At 40.6% G+C, this 13,840-nt stretch overlaps 1 protein-coding gene across 6 annotated transcripts in view; it reads right to left on the bottom strand.

Annotated features, from left to right (window-relative positions):
* Positions 1-13,840, bottom strand: part of LOC106880689 (carbohydrate-responsive element-binding protein) — a 98,015-nt gene that overhangs the window by 9,073 nt on the left and 75,102 nt on the right. For all 6 annotated transcript variants that reach the window (XM_052976779.2, XM_014930749.3, XM_014930751.3 and 3 more), the window contains 12 exons: positions 13,209-13,282; positions 9,237-9,362; positions 8,631-8,781; positions 7,548-7,640; positions 7,243-7,301; positions 5,258-6,442; positions 4,322-4,454; positions 3,221-3,429; positions 2,643-2,760; positions 2,265-2,368; positions 1,532-1,645; positions 702-789 (listed from right to left, as the gene is read on the bottom strand). In XM_052976779.2, coding sequence (XP_052832739.2) covers positions 702-789; positions 1,532-1,645; positions 2,265-2,368; positions 2,643-2,760; positions 3,221-3,429; positions 4,322-4,454; positions 5,258-6,442; positions 7,243-7,301; positions 7,548-7,640; positions 8,631-8,781; positions 9,237-9,362; positions 13,209-13,282 — 2,454 coding nt within the window. The remainder of the gene's footprint in view (positions 1-701; positions 790-1,531; positions 1,646-2,264; positions 2,369-2,642; positions 2,761-3,220; positions 3,430-4,321; positions 4,455-5,257; positions 6,443-7,242; positions 7,302-7,547; positions 7,641-8,630; positions 8,782-9,236; positions 9,363-13,208; positions 13,283-13,840) is intronic.

Genomic DNA, 13,840 nt, shown 5'->3' with positions numbered 1-13,840 from the left:
AAACAACCCAGGTATGCTTATGTGGAGAACTGGAAACAAACAACACCGTCTGAATGAGTATTTTGTTTACGAAAATTGCAAAACCTGTCAAGCTATCGTCATCATCATTTAATGATCATTTTCCATGCTGGCATGGGTTGGATGGTTTGACTGAAAACTGGTAAGCTGGAGAGCTGCACCAGGTTCCAATCTGATTTGGTATGGTTTCTACAGTTGGATGTCCTTACTAACGCCAACCACTCCAAGAGTGTAATGGGTGTATTTTACGTGCCACCAGCAAGGGCCTCACATATATATATATATTTATATATTAAATGTGCATGTAAGGGTTCTTTGAGACATAGAATATATTTCAAGAGCCCCCCAAGAATGATAAAATCAAGAAATGCTAGACTAAACCATTGACCAAAAGAAAAGAAAAAAAATGTCAAGTCTTTCCAATGAATATCAAGAGAAGCTGATATCTATTGATTCCAATGAATATCAAAAATAAATTGAATCAATTGAGTTGCTAAAAGCCACTTATGTCATCGAGAAAGAGAAAAAGCCAAGTGGAATGCTTTGAGGTGATCCTCATCTCAAGTCAAAGCAGAGAAGCAAACATTGTGTTTGGTATTGATGCTGCTGCTGTTGGTGCATAAAGAAGAATTTAATAAAGCAAGGTGTAGCTACGGTAAATATAGCATCAGAACCTTCCTTACCTTTCTGTAACAGTGTAGCTTTACTAACTTTGCCAGTAGGGGTCTGCTTCAGTGAAGGAATCAAGCTGTGAAGCACATCAAAGCCACTCTGTTGAACGATGAAAGCAAATGATAATGAAGGTCGATGTTCATCCTCATAACGAGATGATAATGAGACAAATGATCAATAATAAACTACAACAATGCAATGAGAACAATAACAATTACAAATAGATTGATAAATAAATATATAGATCAATGCTAGATAGATAATAATAGCAATGACATAAAAGCACAGGTTTCAGGTTCAAATCTTGGTCACAACTATTGTATTGTACTCTTAACTAGCAAGTTCATCTGCTATGTTGGTGGAACATTTATAGAATAGATTTGAAAGACATGTACACGAGGACATGTCTGGTGAGAGTCATTATCTTTTAGTGCCTTATTATTTAACGCACACACACTGGTAAAGTTTCCACTCATTTTTCTTAAAATTTTCGTTGTCATGCAACCTTTTCAATAGTCGTTGACTCTGTCCATTATCCAAACTGCGTTCAAATCCATAAAAGAAGTATTTTTGTAATGTTTTTGTAAAATAGGGCTAGACCACTTTAAATATTTCATGCTCTGATGCATAAAAAGCATTTTTTTTCTTGTTTATGTGCTACCGGAACTGAAGTGTATCTAATATGCCTGGGCGTCTTTTATGCCATCCAATCAATACAGCATGTAACAAAATGCTCTCACAGGATTTGAACTTGAAACCAGTGCGATCGGGGCTAGTTTACCTGAAGTAACCTTGAAGCAAGTGAGAGGAACAACAACAACAACAACAATAGACATCGTACCTTTATATTACACCGTCGTTTCTGTTCAGCAGATATGTGTGAGACTCGTCTGTGTTCATTGGGATGTACCCGGTTCTGTTTCGGCTTCAAGCTCGACACATTTGTTTGGGTGGACTTTGAAGGAGAGGGGAAAAACAAAAGAGATCAAGGAATCAGTTACTGATGTGAATTCTATTACAAATTGACAAATATCAGAAAGTAATCTGCAATCTATGTAGTCTTTTATTTTTATCTAACAACTTTTTACTGGTTTCAGGTCACTGGACTGCAGCAATGTGAAGCACCACCTTGAAGGGTTTGACCGAACAAATCGACCATGGTAACTGCTTTTAAATCTAGTATTTATTCTATTCTATTGGTCTCTTTTGCTGAATTGGTAAGTTATGAGGACGTAAACAAACCAACACCAGTAGTTAAGCAACGGTGGAGGACAAACAATGTGCCATTCACGGGCAAACTGCAGCCAAAATTTTGCCCACGATCCACACACACTAAGTTTTTATTTTTTTATGGAAAAAAACGAAAATACCATTTATACCTCTCCTTACAAAAATTTGGAATTGTACCTGCTCACAATTCTACAGACACACACACACACACACACACAATACAAATAGCACATTTGTGAAACTGTTAATCTCCTGTACTAGCGATTCAGGTGTCTTAATCTTGCTAAGACAATGATGATGAATAACTGAAGAGATGGAAAGAACATTCTACAGTAACAACTTACAAAAGACGACACATCCATGTCTTGTCCTTGTGACAATGGACTCCCTAAGCACAGGATTGGACTGTCTGCTTTAGAACTAATTTCACTTTGCAAGCCTTGGTTGCCTGTAATTATATAAAAAAAAAAAACACAGCTTTAACCAATGAATGATGTTTCAGCAGAACCTGACTATAAATACAAACCCCAAAGAATCCTTCTGAACACATGGTTATGGTACATTATTTACATTTGACGGATATTTGTCCTCATCTTGTTTGTTGTTCGGCTGATATACCCTCCAGCCTTCATCACTACGCCATATGCCAGACATACACACACTCACAGAAGGGACATTAAGAGATAAAGACAGAGTAATTATAAACATTCAGCTAAACTGACCCTGCTTCGTAGTAGTCAAGGCACTGGTGTCCTGGTGAAAGGGCTGATTTCTTGCGGGTACTAAGACACTGTTGGAGAAACTGGGTACTGAACTGGTTGCTTTATTCCCTGAAGGTACCTGAGAAAAACAGATGAAGAATAAATAAAGTGGAAAATACATAAATATATAGCTTGTGTGTGTGTGTGTGTGTGACAGTATGCAAATTAGTAGCATGGTTACTGGATTTGCTGAGTATATGAACAATTTGGCAGCTTATTTCTCTGGGATAGATCAAAATGATGTAAAACACCTGATGTGAAACACCGAAAACTAATGTCCTACTAGAAATAGAACACACTGGTATCTAAAAAGGACACGCAAGAACTGACCGGAGCTGACCAGAGGCTAAACAACAACATATACATCATAAACACACAGACAGCACAGTATATAAACCACATAGCTCAAGCAGCAAAATACATAATGTATCCCATAACGAACATTATAGACAAGCAATAATGAGAACTCTTAAACCTCATCTTACATATAATAATTAACTTCAGATTTAGTAATTACACTGATGCTGCGGGTTACTTACATTGGTAAGGTTGTTAGGAATACTGGTTGGTATGGCAGAAGCAACTGAGATGGGTGTATGAACAGCTGAAGAGATTGGCTCTCGTGCTGGCCTGATGGGAGCATAGTTAGTTGTAGAGGAGGTGATTGAGGTTGAAGTGGCCGTTGTGTTAGCACAGGTTTTGGCATGCGGCTCTTGTTTCACATCGATGCTTGGAGATGGATATGTGCCTGAACCAAAATAAAAAAAAATAAAAATTTTTTTTATATATCATAACAGTAGAAGGTGAGTTAATACAAATGGTTCCAGGAATGGAAACCAGGTGGCCAAGTAGGAAGCTAGACAAGTTCAAACTCAACTACATAGCTATTTTGATGACATATCTCTGTGGTATGACACTACCTTTGTTTCAACTATAATTTTGAAAATAACAAATGGTGTTTGTAACATAAATTAACCTGTGTGTATATGTGTGTGTGTGTGTGTGTGTGTGTGTGTGTATATATATATATATATATATATATATAAGTTCTCTATGTGGCTTGTGTCTCTTCTGCACTCTGGTTATTATTATTTTCTTGTCTACGTTTTGTTTGCAATGTCCTGTGCCCAGATATGCACCTATATATACAGGTAGACGTAGGTATGCACATACCTGTATGTATATATGCATATACTCATTATTTGTTTTATATATATATATATGTATATATATATATATGTATATATATATATATACACACACACACTCTCTGAGTGGTTGGCGTTAGGAAGGGCATCCAGCTGTAGAAACTCTGCCAAATTAGATTGGAGCCTGGTGTTGCCATCCGGTTTCACCAGTCCTCAGTCAAATCGTCAGTCAAATCCTATGGAAAGCGGATGTTAAACGATGATGATGATGATGACACATACATACATACATGCGCACGCATACATGTGGTTGTGATGCATGTGCTTGATGTACCCTTATTAGACGGGCAGTCATGATGGGTGCATTGGGCTTTGTATATTTGTACCCCAGTGTCACTTTGATGGCATGCACTGCTCTCTCTCTCTCACTCAATAATAATTATAATAATTACAATAATAAGATTCAACAACAACGAGAACAAACAGCTTTACCTGTTGTGAGTAACTGTGCTAGAAATGTATGGTTGGTTGTATATGATGGTGAAGGCATCTCGGATACTGTTGCTACTGCTGTAGATGTGGATTGGGTTGTTGGCCGGTGTTTACTTTTGGCTACTTGTGGGCTCTAAAGAAAATTAGCCAAGGAAACAAATATTGAAAATAAAAAGAAACAAAAAAAACAAAACAAAACAAAAACAAAATTAAATTGTATGAAAAATTAAGAAATTATCTTAATTAATTATTCTAATGTTACCCTTCGTCATCTCCTTTTTTACAATTCCCTCCCCCGCACCAAAATTTCAGGCCTTGTGCCTATAGTAGAAAGGATTATTGTTATTGTTATTATCATAAGGTTGCAAACTGACAGAATCGTTAGCAAGCCGGACAAAATGCTTAGTGGTTAGGGTTAGGGTTGAGCGAGATGGGCTACTCGACCTGAAGAAAATTCTAACTGGGGCCCCACCTGCAAGGTCATGTGCTGTTTATCTTGATATGAGATCACCATGTTGCACACATGCGGTTGTGATGCATGTGCCTGATGTACCCTTGGCAGGGTTACCAAGTCACTTGCAAGACAAAGATCCTTTGAGATGGGAAAGGCATTGGAGGAGGTGACCTTGTAGCAGATGATGAAAGGTCAGAGTGGACAGAGGCTGTTGTTGCTGTAGATGGGCCAAAAGGTAAATATTTATCCCCACTTAAAGGTGGATATCACTGCTGTCTTCAGCGTCCAAATTCCGCTGGGGTCGACTATGCCTTTTATCCTTTTGGGGTTGATAAAATAAGTACCAGTCAAATACTGGGGGTCAATGTAATTGACTAGTCCCCACCTTCCCTGAAATTTCAGGCCTTGTACCTGTAGTAGAAATTATTATTATTATTATCATTATCATTATCATTATCATTATTATTATTATTATTACTTACAGAGGGTACTGCAAAGCCTTGACTCCGATTAAATGATGCACTGCTGCTGCTGCTGCCACTGCTACTACTTTTGTTATTCTTCTTGTTGTTGTGATAGTTACCACTACCAGTAATGCTACTGGAGTTGTTGCTGCTGCTGCTGCTGCTGTTATTCGTGGTAGAGAGTAGCGGGGAGGAACTGTTGTAAGAGTGCCTTCTGCCGATTGCGGAACTTTTGTGGTGAAGATCTGTTGCTGCTGACGATGACACAATGGGAGACACTTGTGCTGAGATATCTGTGGATGACGGCGAATGGCGAAGGGCAATGTCGAGCCTCGGCAGACCTATAGAGAGGCTGTCGGGGTTGTTGCTGCTGGTAGCACCACTACTCACGAGAGCAAAATTGTTTACTCCGATCTTTCGGGGACAGATCTGTTCACCAGGTTGACATACTCGAGACACGTTGCCAGCCGCTGCCGGGTGCATGTCCAGTACTGCCGGCGTGTCTACGATTGAACTTGCTCCCATACTGTCTTTCTGATGAAGGGGAATGGAGAGTGGAGGAGGAGTACAAGCCGCTGAGGGGTTTGGGGCCAGGTTCGGTTGCGAGGAGTTTACCGCATCGTTGATCAATGCTGAAAGAATGGTGTTCACCTCTGCAGGGTCTTTATTTACAGCAGCAGTTCCTTTGTAACTGGGGGCCACCACTGTAGTCCCAGTGCCGAGAAACTGATTTAAGGACTGGTGCACAATGGGGTTGACCACTTGAGGGGCATCAACTTTAGGCAGTACATTTGTGTATTGTTGGAGCATTTTGTCGAACATCTGCTCTGGCACCTGAGGCTCTGATGGCTGGAGAGAAATAGAACTGTCAGTTAATAACGGTGCTTGACCATCGCCCCCAACATGACTCACAGTATGTGGAGAACAAAACGCGGAGCTTTGTAACAGGTTTAGGGTGGACAGGGGCTGTTGCTGTTGTGGTTGGGGCTGGGGTTGTAACTGTACAGGAGCAACTGAATAAAGATTAGTCTGTGGAGCAGGAGACATGGTGTGTGTGGATTTTAGTGAAGAGATCCCTAAAGAACAGTTTTTCTCTTTTAATGGATCTGATGAGGGTACCCCTCCTTGCTGGTTTAAGGGGGGTCCTTGAGCAGTTAATTCAGATGTAAGGTCACTGTCCATGGAGAGCAAGTTAGGCTCAGACTGTAAAACAAAAGAAGAATATCAGGTTATTTAACGAATCATTGATGGATTCATATTACTAATAAATGAATAAATAAAATTATTATTAATAGGTGAAGGTGTGGCTGTGTGGTAAGAAGCTTGTTTCCCAACCATATGGTTCAGTCCCACTGCATGGCACCTTCAAAGTGGTACCCCAGGATAGCCACAGTCTAATAACTATAACAAGTAAAAAATATATACACACACACTATGTATGCTAGTGGAATCAAATTAATGCTTAAAAAAGCAAATAAGGATTTAAAAGGGAAGACATCTGGTTGCAGAATATTGCCTGAATAAGGAGCACTCTGGCGGTTACGACGACGAGGGTCCCAGCTGCTCCGATCAACAGAACAGCCTGCTCGTGAAATTAACGTGCAAGTGGCTGAGCACTCCACAAACACGTGTACCCCTAAAGTAGTTCTCAGGGAGATTTAGCGTGACACATAGCGTGACAAGGCCGACCCCTTTGAAATACAGGTACCACTCATTTTTGCCAGCTGAGTGAACTGGAGCAACCTGAAATAAAGTGTCTTGCTCAAGGACACAATGCATCGCCAGGAATTGAACTTACAATCGCAAGCCGAATGCCCTAACCACTAAGCTACGTGCCTTATTGCCTGAGTAACTCACATTCAATCAACGTCCACATGGAAAAACAAAAATAACGATGGTGATGATAACACAACAACAGAATAACATATATATCTGCGTAGGATATTAAAAAAAAAAAATTAAGAATTAAAACAAAGATATGTATATATTTATTATGTATTTACCTGATAAGAAGTGACTGTAGAAGTCGGCAGGTTTTGAGACTTAAATATATCAGAGAACACTGAAATTCAGAAATTAAGATAAAGAAAATGATTAAAACAATAAAAAATGTTTCAATTATAACAATTAATGATCAACCATTAAGAAATTCAGAAATATTGTATGGCAGGGTAGTTAAGAAGTCCCCCCCCCCCACCCACCCAACACGGTTTCATGGGGAAGCAGAAGTTTTGGTAGATACAGAGTGGTGTGAGGGGGGGAAGGAGGAGGAGGGGAAGGAGGAAGAGATAGAGAGCTGCAGACTTACGCTGCATTGGTTCTATGGTATCCATGTAATCTTCTAAGTTGGGTTGGAGCTGCATCAACACTGGCTGGATCAAATCAACATAACCAGTTTGCACTGAAAACAATACAACAAACAAATGCTTCAGAACAGTTTCTAATACACACACATCCAATTCTCTAGCATATAACATATGAATTCCCTCATACAACTCTCATAAAAGTGGATGTGAAATGTTCTACAAATACCTTTCAGATGGTAAAGATTACATTTATATTAGAATTTAATGTTAAAAAGAAATTAGAAAATGGTGAAAGCAAAGCTGTCATCTCGGTCATTTATATGTCATAGAAACTGAGTTAAGCCTAAACTTTATGAGCCCCAGGGATCATCATCCTCATTTAATATCAGTTTTCCATGCTGGGATGGGTTGCATGGTTTGACAGGAGCTGGCAAGGCCAAGGACCACATCAGGCTCCATTGTCTGTTTTGGCATGGTTTCTACAGCTGGGTGCCCTTCTGAATACCAACCCCTTTACAGAGTGTACTGGGTGCTTTTCATGTGCAACCAACAGCAGTATTTTTTACATGGCACTATCGCCTGTACTTTTTATGTGGCATCATCATCTGTGCCTCTTGCGTGGAACCAGCATAGTGCCTTTTATGTGTTACCTCATCTTTCATCCTGTATTATCAGGAACAAAAAAAAAACTGGCACTCCATCGGCTATGACAATGAGTGTTCCAGTTGATCCAATCAACAGAACAGCCTGCTCATGAAATTAATGTGCAAGTGGCTGAGCACTCCACAGACAACATACCTTTAACATAGTTCTCAGAGAGATCCAGCACGACACAGTGTGACAAGGCTGGTCCTTTCAAAATATAGGCACTACTCATTTTTGAAAGCTGAGTAGACTGGAGCAACATGAAATAAGGAGTCATGTGCAAGGATAAAATGTGCCATTGGGTATTGAACTGACAGCCTTACACTCATGAGCCAAGTACCCTAACCACTAAACTGCACATCTTTACTCTGTACTATCAACAATAATTCACACACACTAATCACCGACATCATAGACACAGTCAATGGCAATATACTTACTCAGTTCACGTGGGTTGGGAAACGGAAATGGTTGGGAAAGTGAAAAGAGGGCATCAGAAAACTCCATGTCTTCAATTTTGTAAGCGTCGTTGCTTTCTGTGGCGTTAAGTCCCTGAAAGGCCCACTCGTAGAGACTGTTTTGGGAGCTGCCCTGAAAGAAAAGGAAAAAAAATCAGGTTAAATCAGTAACTTTTGAAGTATTTGGAGGGTCTATACAGAACATGGTGAGGAAGACATATTACTTTACGTCTTGGAATCACAAGACCTTTCAAGAAGTAGACAGCAGTGCTGCATATTTTAGATATGAGAAACTAAGGAAATTATATTCCATCTACCAAATCTACTCACAAGGCTTTGGTCGGCCCGAGGCTATAGTAGAAGACACTTGCTCAAGGTGCCACGCAGTGGGACTGAACCCGGAACCATGTAGTTGGTAAGCAAGCTACTTACCACACAGCCACTCCTGCGCCTATAGCATACAGATTTTTTTTTTTTTCCTGTTTAATAAATGTTTGAGTTGAACAAACAACAACTTGTGCCTCAGTTTGCTCTGTAACAACAACACAGACAACATCAACAATTGCATTAACAACAACAAAGACTTACTTTAGATGTAGTAGAGTTTCGTCGCGCACGAGTGATTTGGTTTTTCGAAAACTTACGCCAGCTTTTGTATTCTCCTGTAACTGACTCGAGCCTTCGTTTCCAATATTTACCTTCCATAACAACTGCCTGTTGTAACAAAAAAAAATATTGAAAATAATCTTTAGAAAAATACAGTCAAAGATTGAATGATAAATTCTATCAAATATCGAGAGAAAAAAATGAAAAAAAAAGTATCTACCTGTGAGTGTGTGTGTGTGTTTTTATAGGTGTACGTGACAATCAGAGACACCAAGCATGAGCTATCTAAGCTGTATATCTCGAACATTCGCAAGAATTATATTGATTCACTTTCCAGAGTAAAGTTTGTCTCCCCAGGTAAGCATTAAACACAAAATTTTTTTACCTGGAATGCACGATGAATATTTTTGAAGAGAATCCAAAAAGTGTGACAAATGTGACATTAAACAAAATAACTATTTTCCATGTGAAAATGCTTTGGACACACAAAGGAGTGATCTGAGGGGAGTTCAGATGCTATTTTTAGCAGGCTGAACGACCTGTAAAGAGTTTCGTTTGTGCATGTTTGGGGTATGCATGCACATGTTTATGTGCATAGAGCTCACACACACCCTCTCACACACTCTCTCTCACACACACTCACTCACACACACACACACACACTCTCACTCATTCACACACACTCACTCACACACACACTCTTTCTCTCACTTACACACACCCTCTGTCTCTATCACACCCTCTCTCTCTCTCTCTCTCACACACACACCCACCCCATGCAGTGCTTCAAAGACTCTTCTATCTAGCAAATCAAGTAATGCAGCGGTTGAAATATCCCCCAAAATAATCCATCATCTGTTATCTCTCTCTCTCCCTACAGTCCCCATACAGCCTCCCTATAGCCCTTATGTTATTATCCCTTCACATCAACAGCTTAACTGACCTGACCCCTGCCTATTCACCACCCTCTATCCCCCCCCCTACACACACACCACTCCTCAGAGCACACTTCAGATGTCATTACACACAGTTGGTTCCAGGTTTTTATCACATTCATTAATGCACACAACACACTCACACTTCACACATGCAAATACACACGCATACATGCAAATACACACACACACACACCAAACCACAGCTCTCTCCATCTGTGTGTGTGTATATATAAACACACTGATTGATATCTGACTGCAGTATATAAAACCAAACTGCTTTATTCCTACCAAACCCCTTTCTACCTCCCCAACCCCTTCGACAACCCTTTCACCCCTTGTCCTCTCTGCACCCTCAAATATGGGGTTCCCCCCCCTACCGCCACAAGAACTAGCAGGGAAAGGGGAATGTTGTAGGGTGGTGTGTGTGTGTGTCAATGTTGACAGTCTTGATGTATTTAACTGAGAAAATGCAGAGGTGTGATGTGTAGGAGGTGGTGGACATGGGAGGAAGGGCAACATACTCCAGGCTGTTAAATAAACACCATATGATGTTATAAGAGAAGTAAGGACTTCTTCACAACCACCACCACCACCTCCACTACTGTTAATGGCCATGAGCAGGCACAGTAGCAGCTATGGTGGTGGTGGTGATGATAACGTTTGTAAACCCAATAGCCTAAATTGTAACATTTCTTCTTCCATAACCAGGCTAGCTCCCACCACCACCACCACCACCACCACCACCACCACCACAACCCTCAACAAGCGGCAGAGCCTACCAGCCAGCCAGCCAGCAAGCCAACATGATCCAAGACAGCCTCTATGTAGGTCCATTTGCTAGGAAAGAAAAATTAGTGGGCCCCCTTCTTAAGGAATGGACACACAAGGTAGGTGCCGATGGCCTGCCCCACCCACCCCACCCTACTGGGGTCTAATAGCCTAATTAATTGATAGTAATCTATGTACTGAGTGAGGACCCAGCTTGTCAAAGAAATAGACTAAACATTTTCCTCTGCATGTCCTAAAAAGGGTAACAAGCGAACTGAGAGAGGTCGAGGTAGGATTTACACTCTGACCCCTATGAAACCCTCACCAGCAATGACTACCCAAACAGACCCATGGGTTGGAGGGTTGCTGCCTGAGGGGCACAAAGGTGTCACCTGCCAGGAGTAGTAGGGAATCACCAACAAATGGTGGATGCAGCCACACCCTGTTACAATACAAAAACTACTACTACTACTACTACTACTACTACTACTACTACTGTGTGACACCTTGGGTAGGTGTCTTTTACTATAACACCAGATCAACCAAAGTCTTTTGAGTGGAAGGATTTCGTAGATGAAGAGTAAAAGAAGCCTGTCCCACAATGAAATTGTGTCACTTTTATTCTCTTTCCGACATCTCAATACTCTTTAAACTTAGTTTGTTTCAGTCTGCTGAGAAACGTAAATGTGTAACTTTACTTCATTGTTCACCAGTTTCTACTAGTTAATTACCAATGAATTTAATTAAATTATGCATAACACACACACACACATGGCGAGGAAGTGAAAGATAAAGAAAAAGAGAGTGAGTGAGAAAGTCAAGCTTGAAAGAGAAAAAAACCAAAAAATCCAGGAAGAAGCTATTGAGAAAAGGATGCTGATGAGGATGACCACAATGACGATGATGATGATGATGCCAATGACAATGATAATGGTGGTGGTGATGGAGGTTGTGGCGATTATAATGATGATGACAATAACGCTAATTAATGGTGATAACGATGTTGATGACGGAGATTGTGAAGATTAAGAAACCAGGAAAAATAATTGAGAAGAAAAACGAGAACGAGGAGGAGGAGAAAGAAAATTCTACACTGAAGGAGGAGGAGATGTGTGGCGGGGGGGGGGGAGTAAAGGAAACGAAGAGGAGGGGTAGGGGGAGTAGAATGATAAACAGAAGCACTGCTGTTTTCTATTGAGGAAGTGGAAGCATTTTGTGTTTGTGTTTTTGTGTGGGTTTCGACTGTGCGAGATAAGCTAAGAAGGTTGACCCTAAAGGTCGTGTCGTGGCACCGCCAAAAAGATCTGGGTTTCTAATACTGATGTAACAACACACACTGACAACAAGTGTGTGTGTGTGTGCTGGGGATGGGAACTGTTTTCGGCTCAGCTAATTAGAATGATGAGATTATAACCGGGGGGGGGGGGGGGAACGTGTATTTTTGATTCAGTCCTATAAATGGAACCCACATATAGTGGTGGTGGTGGTGGTGGTTTTGGTGGTGAAGAAGTATAAAATAAATACTGCAACATCAACAATATTGATGAAGAAAAATTGAGAACATCCTTTGTTATAAGTATACACCATATTTATATATTTCATATATATACATATATATATATATATATATATATATATAAATATATATATGACGACGACGACACACACACAAACAAACACATACATATAATACAAGCACACACACATATACAAACACACACATATACAAACACACACACACACACATACAGACACACACACACACACATACATACAAATGCACACACATATAAATACATATACATACAGAGAGAGAGAGCTCCTATGGATTCTCTGAAGCAAAAGAAAAACAAACCTGTTCTGTTCCCTATTCTCTAAAGTAACCCTTCACAATTAAAGGTGGTCTTGGCTCAGCAAGTTGTGTGGCACTGTCAACATTTTAGGTTCACTACATAGGAGACTGTCACCATTTTGAGTTTATCACAAAGGGGACTGTCAATATTTCAGGTTTATCACAAAGGGGACTGTTAAAGGGGCCCCGATACAGCTTGGCACCAGTGACATCGCAACTCATTTCTACAGCTGAGTGAAATAGAACAACATGAAATGAAGTGTCTTGCTCAAGAATACAACACACAGCCCGGTCAGGAAATCGAACTCACAACCTTATGATTGACAGCCTGACACTCTAACCACTGAGCCATACACCTTCACATAAAAAAAACCTAAGTAAATAAATAAAACTTACTTCAGTTCTCTTGTGGCTGTCATCAGGCAAAGGATTGGCAAACTGACAAACAACAGGCTTCTTATTCTGAATATCTGTAAAGAGAAGCAAAAAAAAAGATATACATTCTATTATAAATTTGAGTGATGGTTCCCTGTCCGCTATGTTTTTATGTTCGTTAACTCCTCCTGCTTTGGCAGATACGGGTGGGGGATAAAAAAAAGAAAAATCAGTCAGTAGAGGCTTGCTGCTGGATAAGGTACAGGCCCAGGATGCAGGTAAGACCTCAAGACATAACCCTCTCAGTTGGCACATAATCTTGGATCCTCTTTTGCACCAGCAGTGTTGACTGAAGGTCACAACCCTAGGGTCGACTATTCCCCCCCCCCCACAGATAGAATCGCTCTTAGGATACAGCTGTAACTTGAGGCCTTAATGTTTATGTACTGGTACCAGTATCTCAGTTCCATAAGCCAATATTGAAGCAACCTTTTTAAACCTACAGAGAATCCATATGGCACCTGGGGAGGCATGTTCCCTGGGGATCCATATGGCCCCAGGGAATACATATGCCCCCGAGGAACCATATGGTCCTTGCAGGTGTGTGTGTGTGTGTGTGTGTGTGTGTGTGTGTGGGTGGGGGGTTCCATATA

Source organism: Octopus bimaculoides, chromosome 24, assembly GCF_046866305.1.
Source record: "Octopus bimaculoides isolate indiv1 chromosome 24, ASM4686630v1, whole genome shotgun sequence".
NCBI classification, from domain to species: domain Eukaryota; kingdom Metazoa; phylum Mollusca; class Cephalopoda; order Octopoda; family Octopodidae; genus Octopus; species Octopus bimaculoides.
This window is presented reverse-complemented; position numbering and strand designations above follow the sequence as displayed.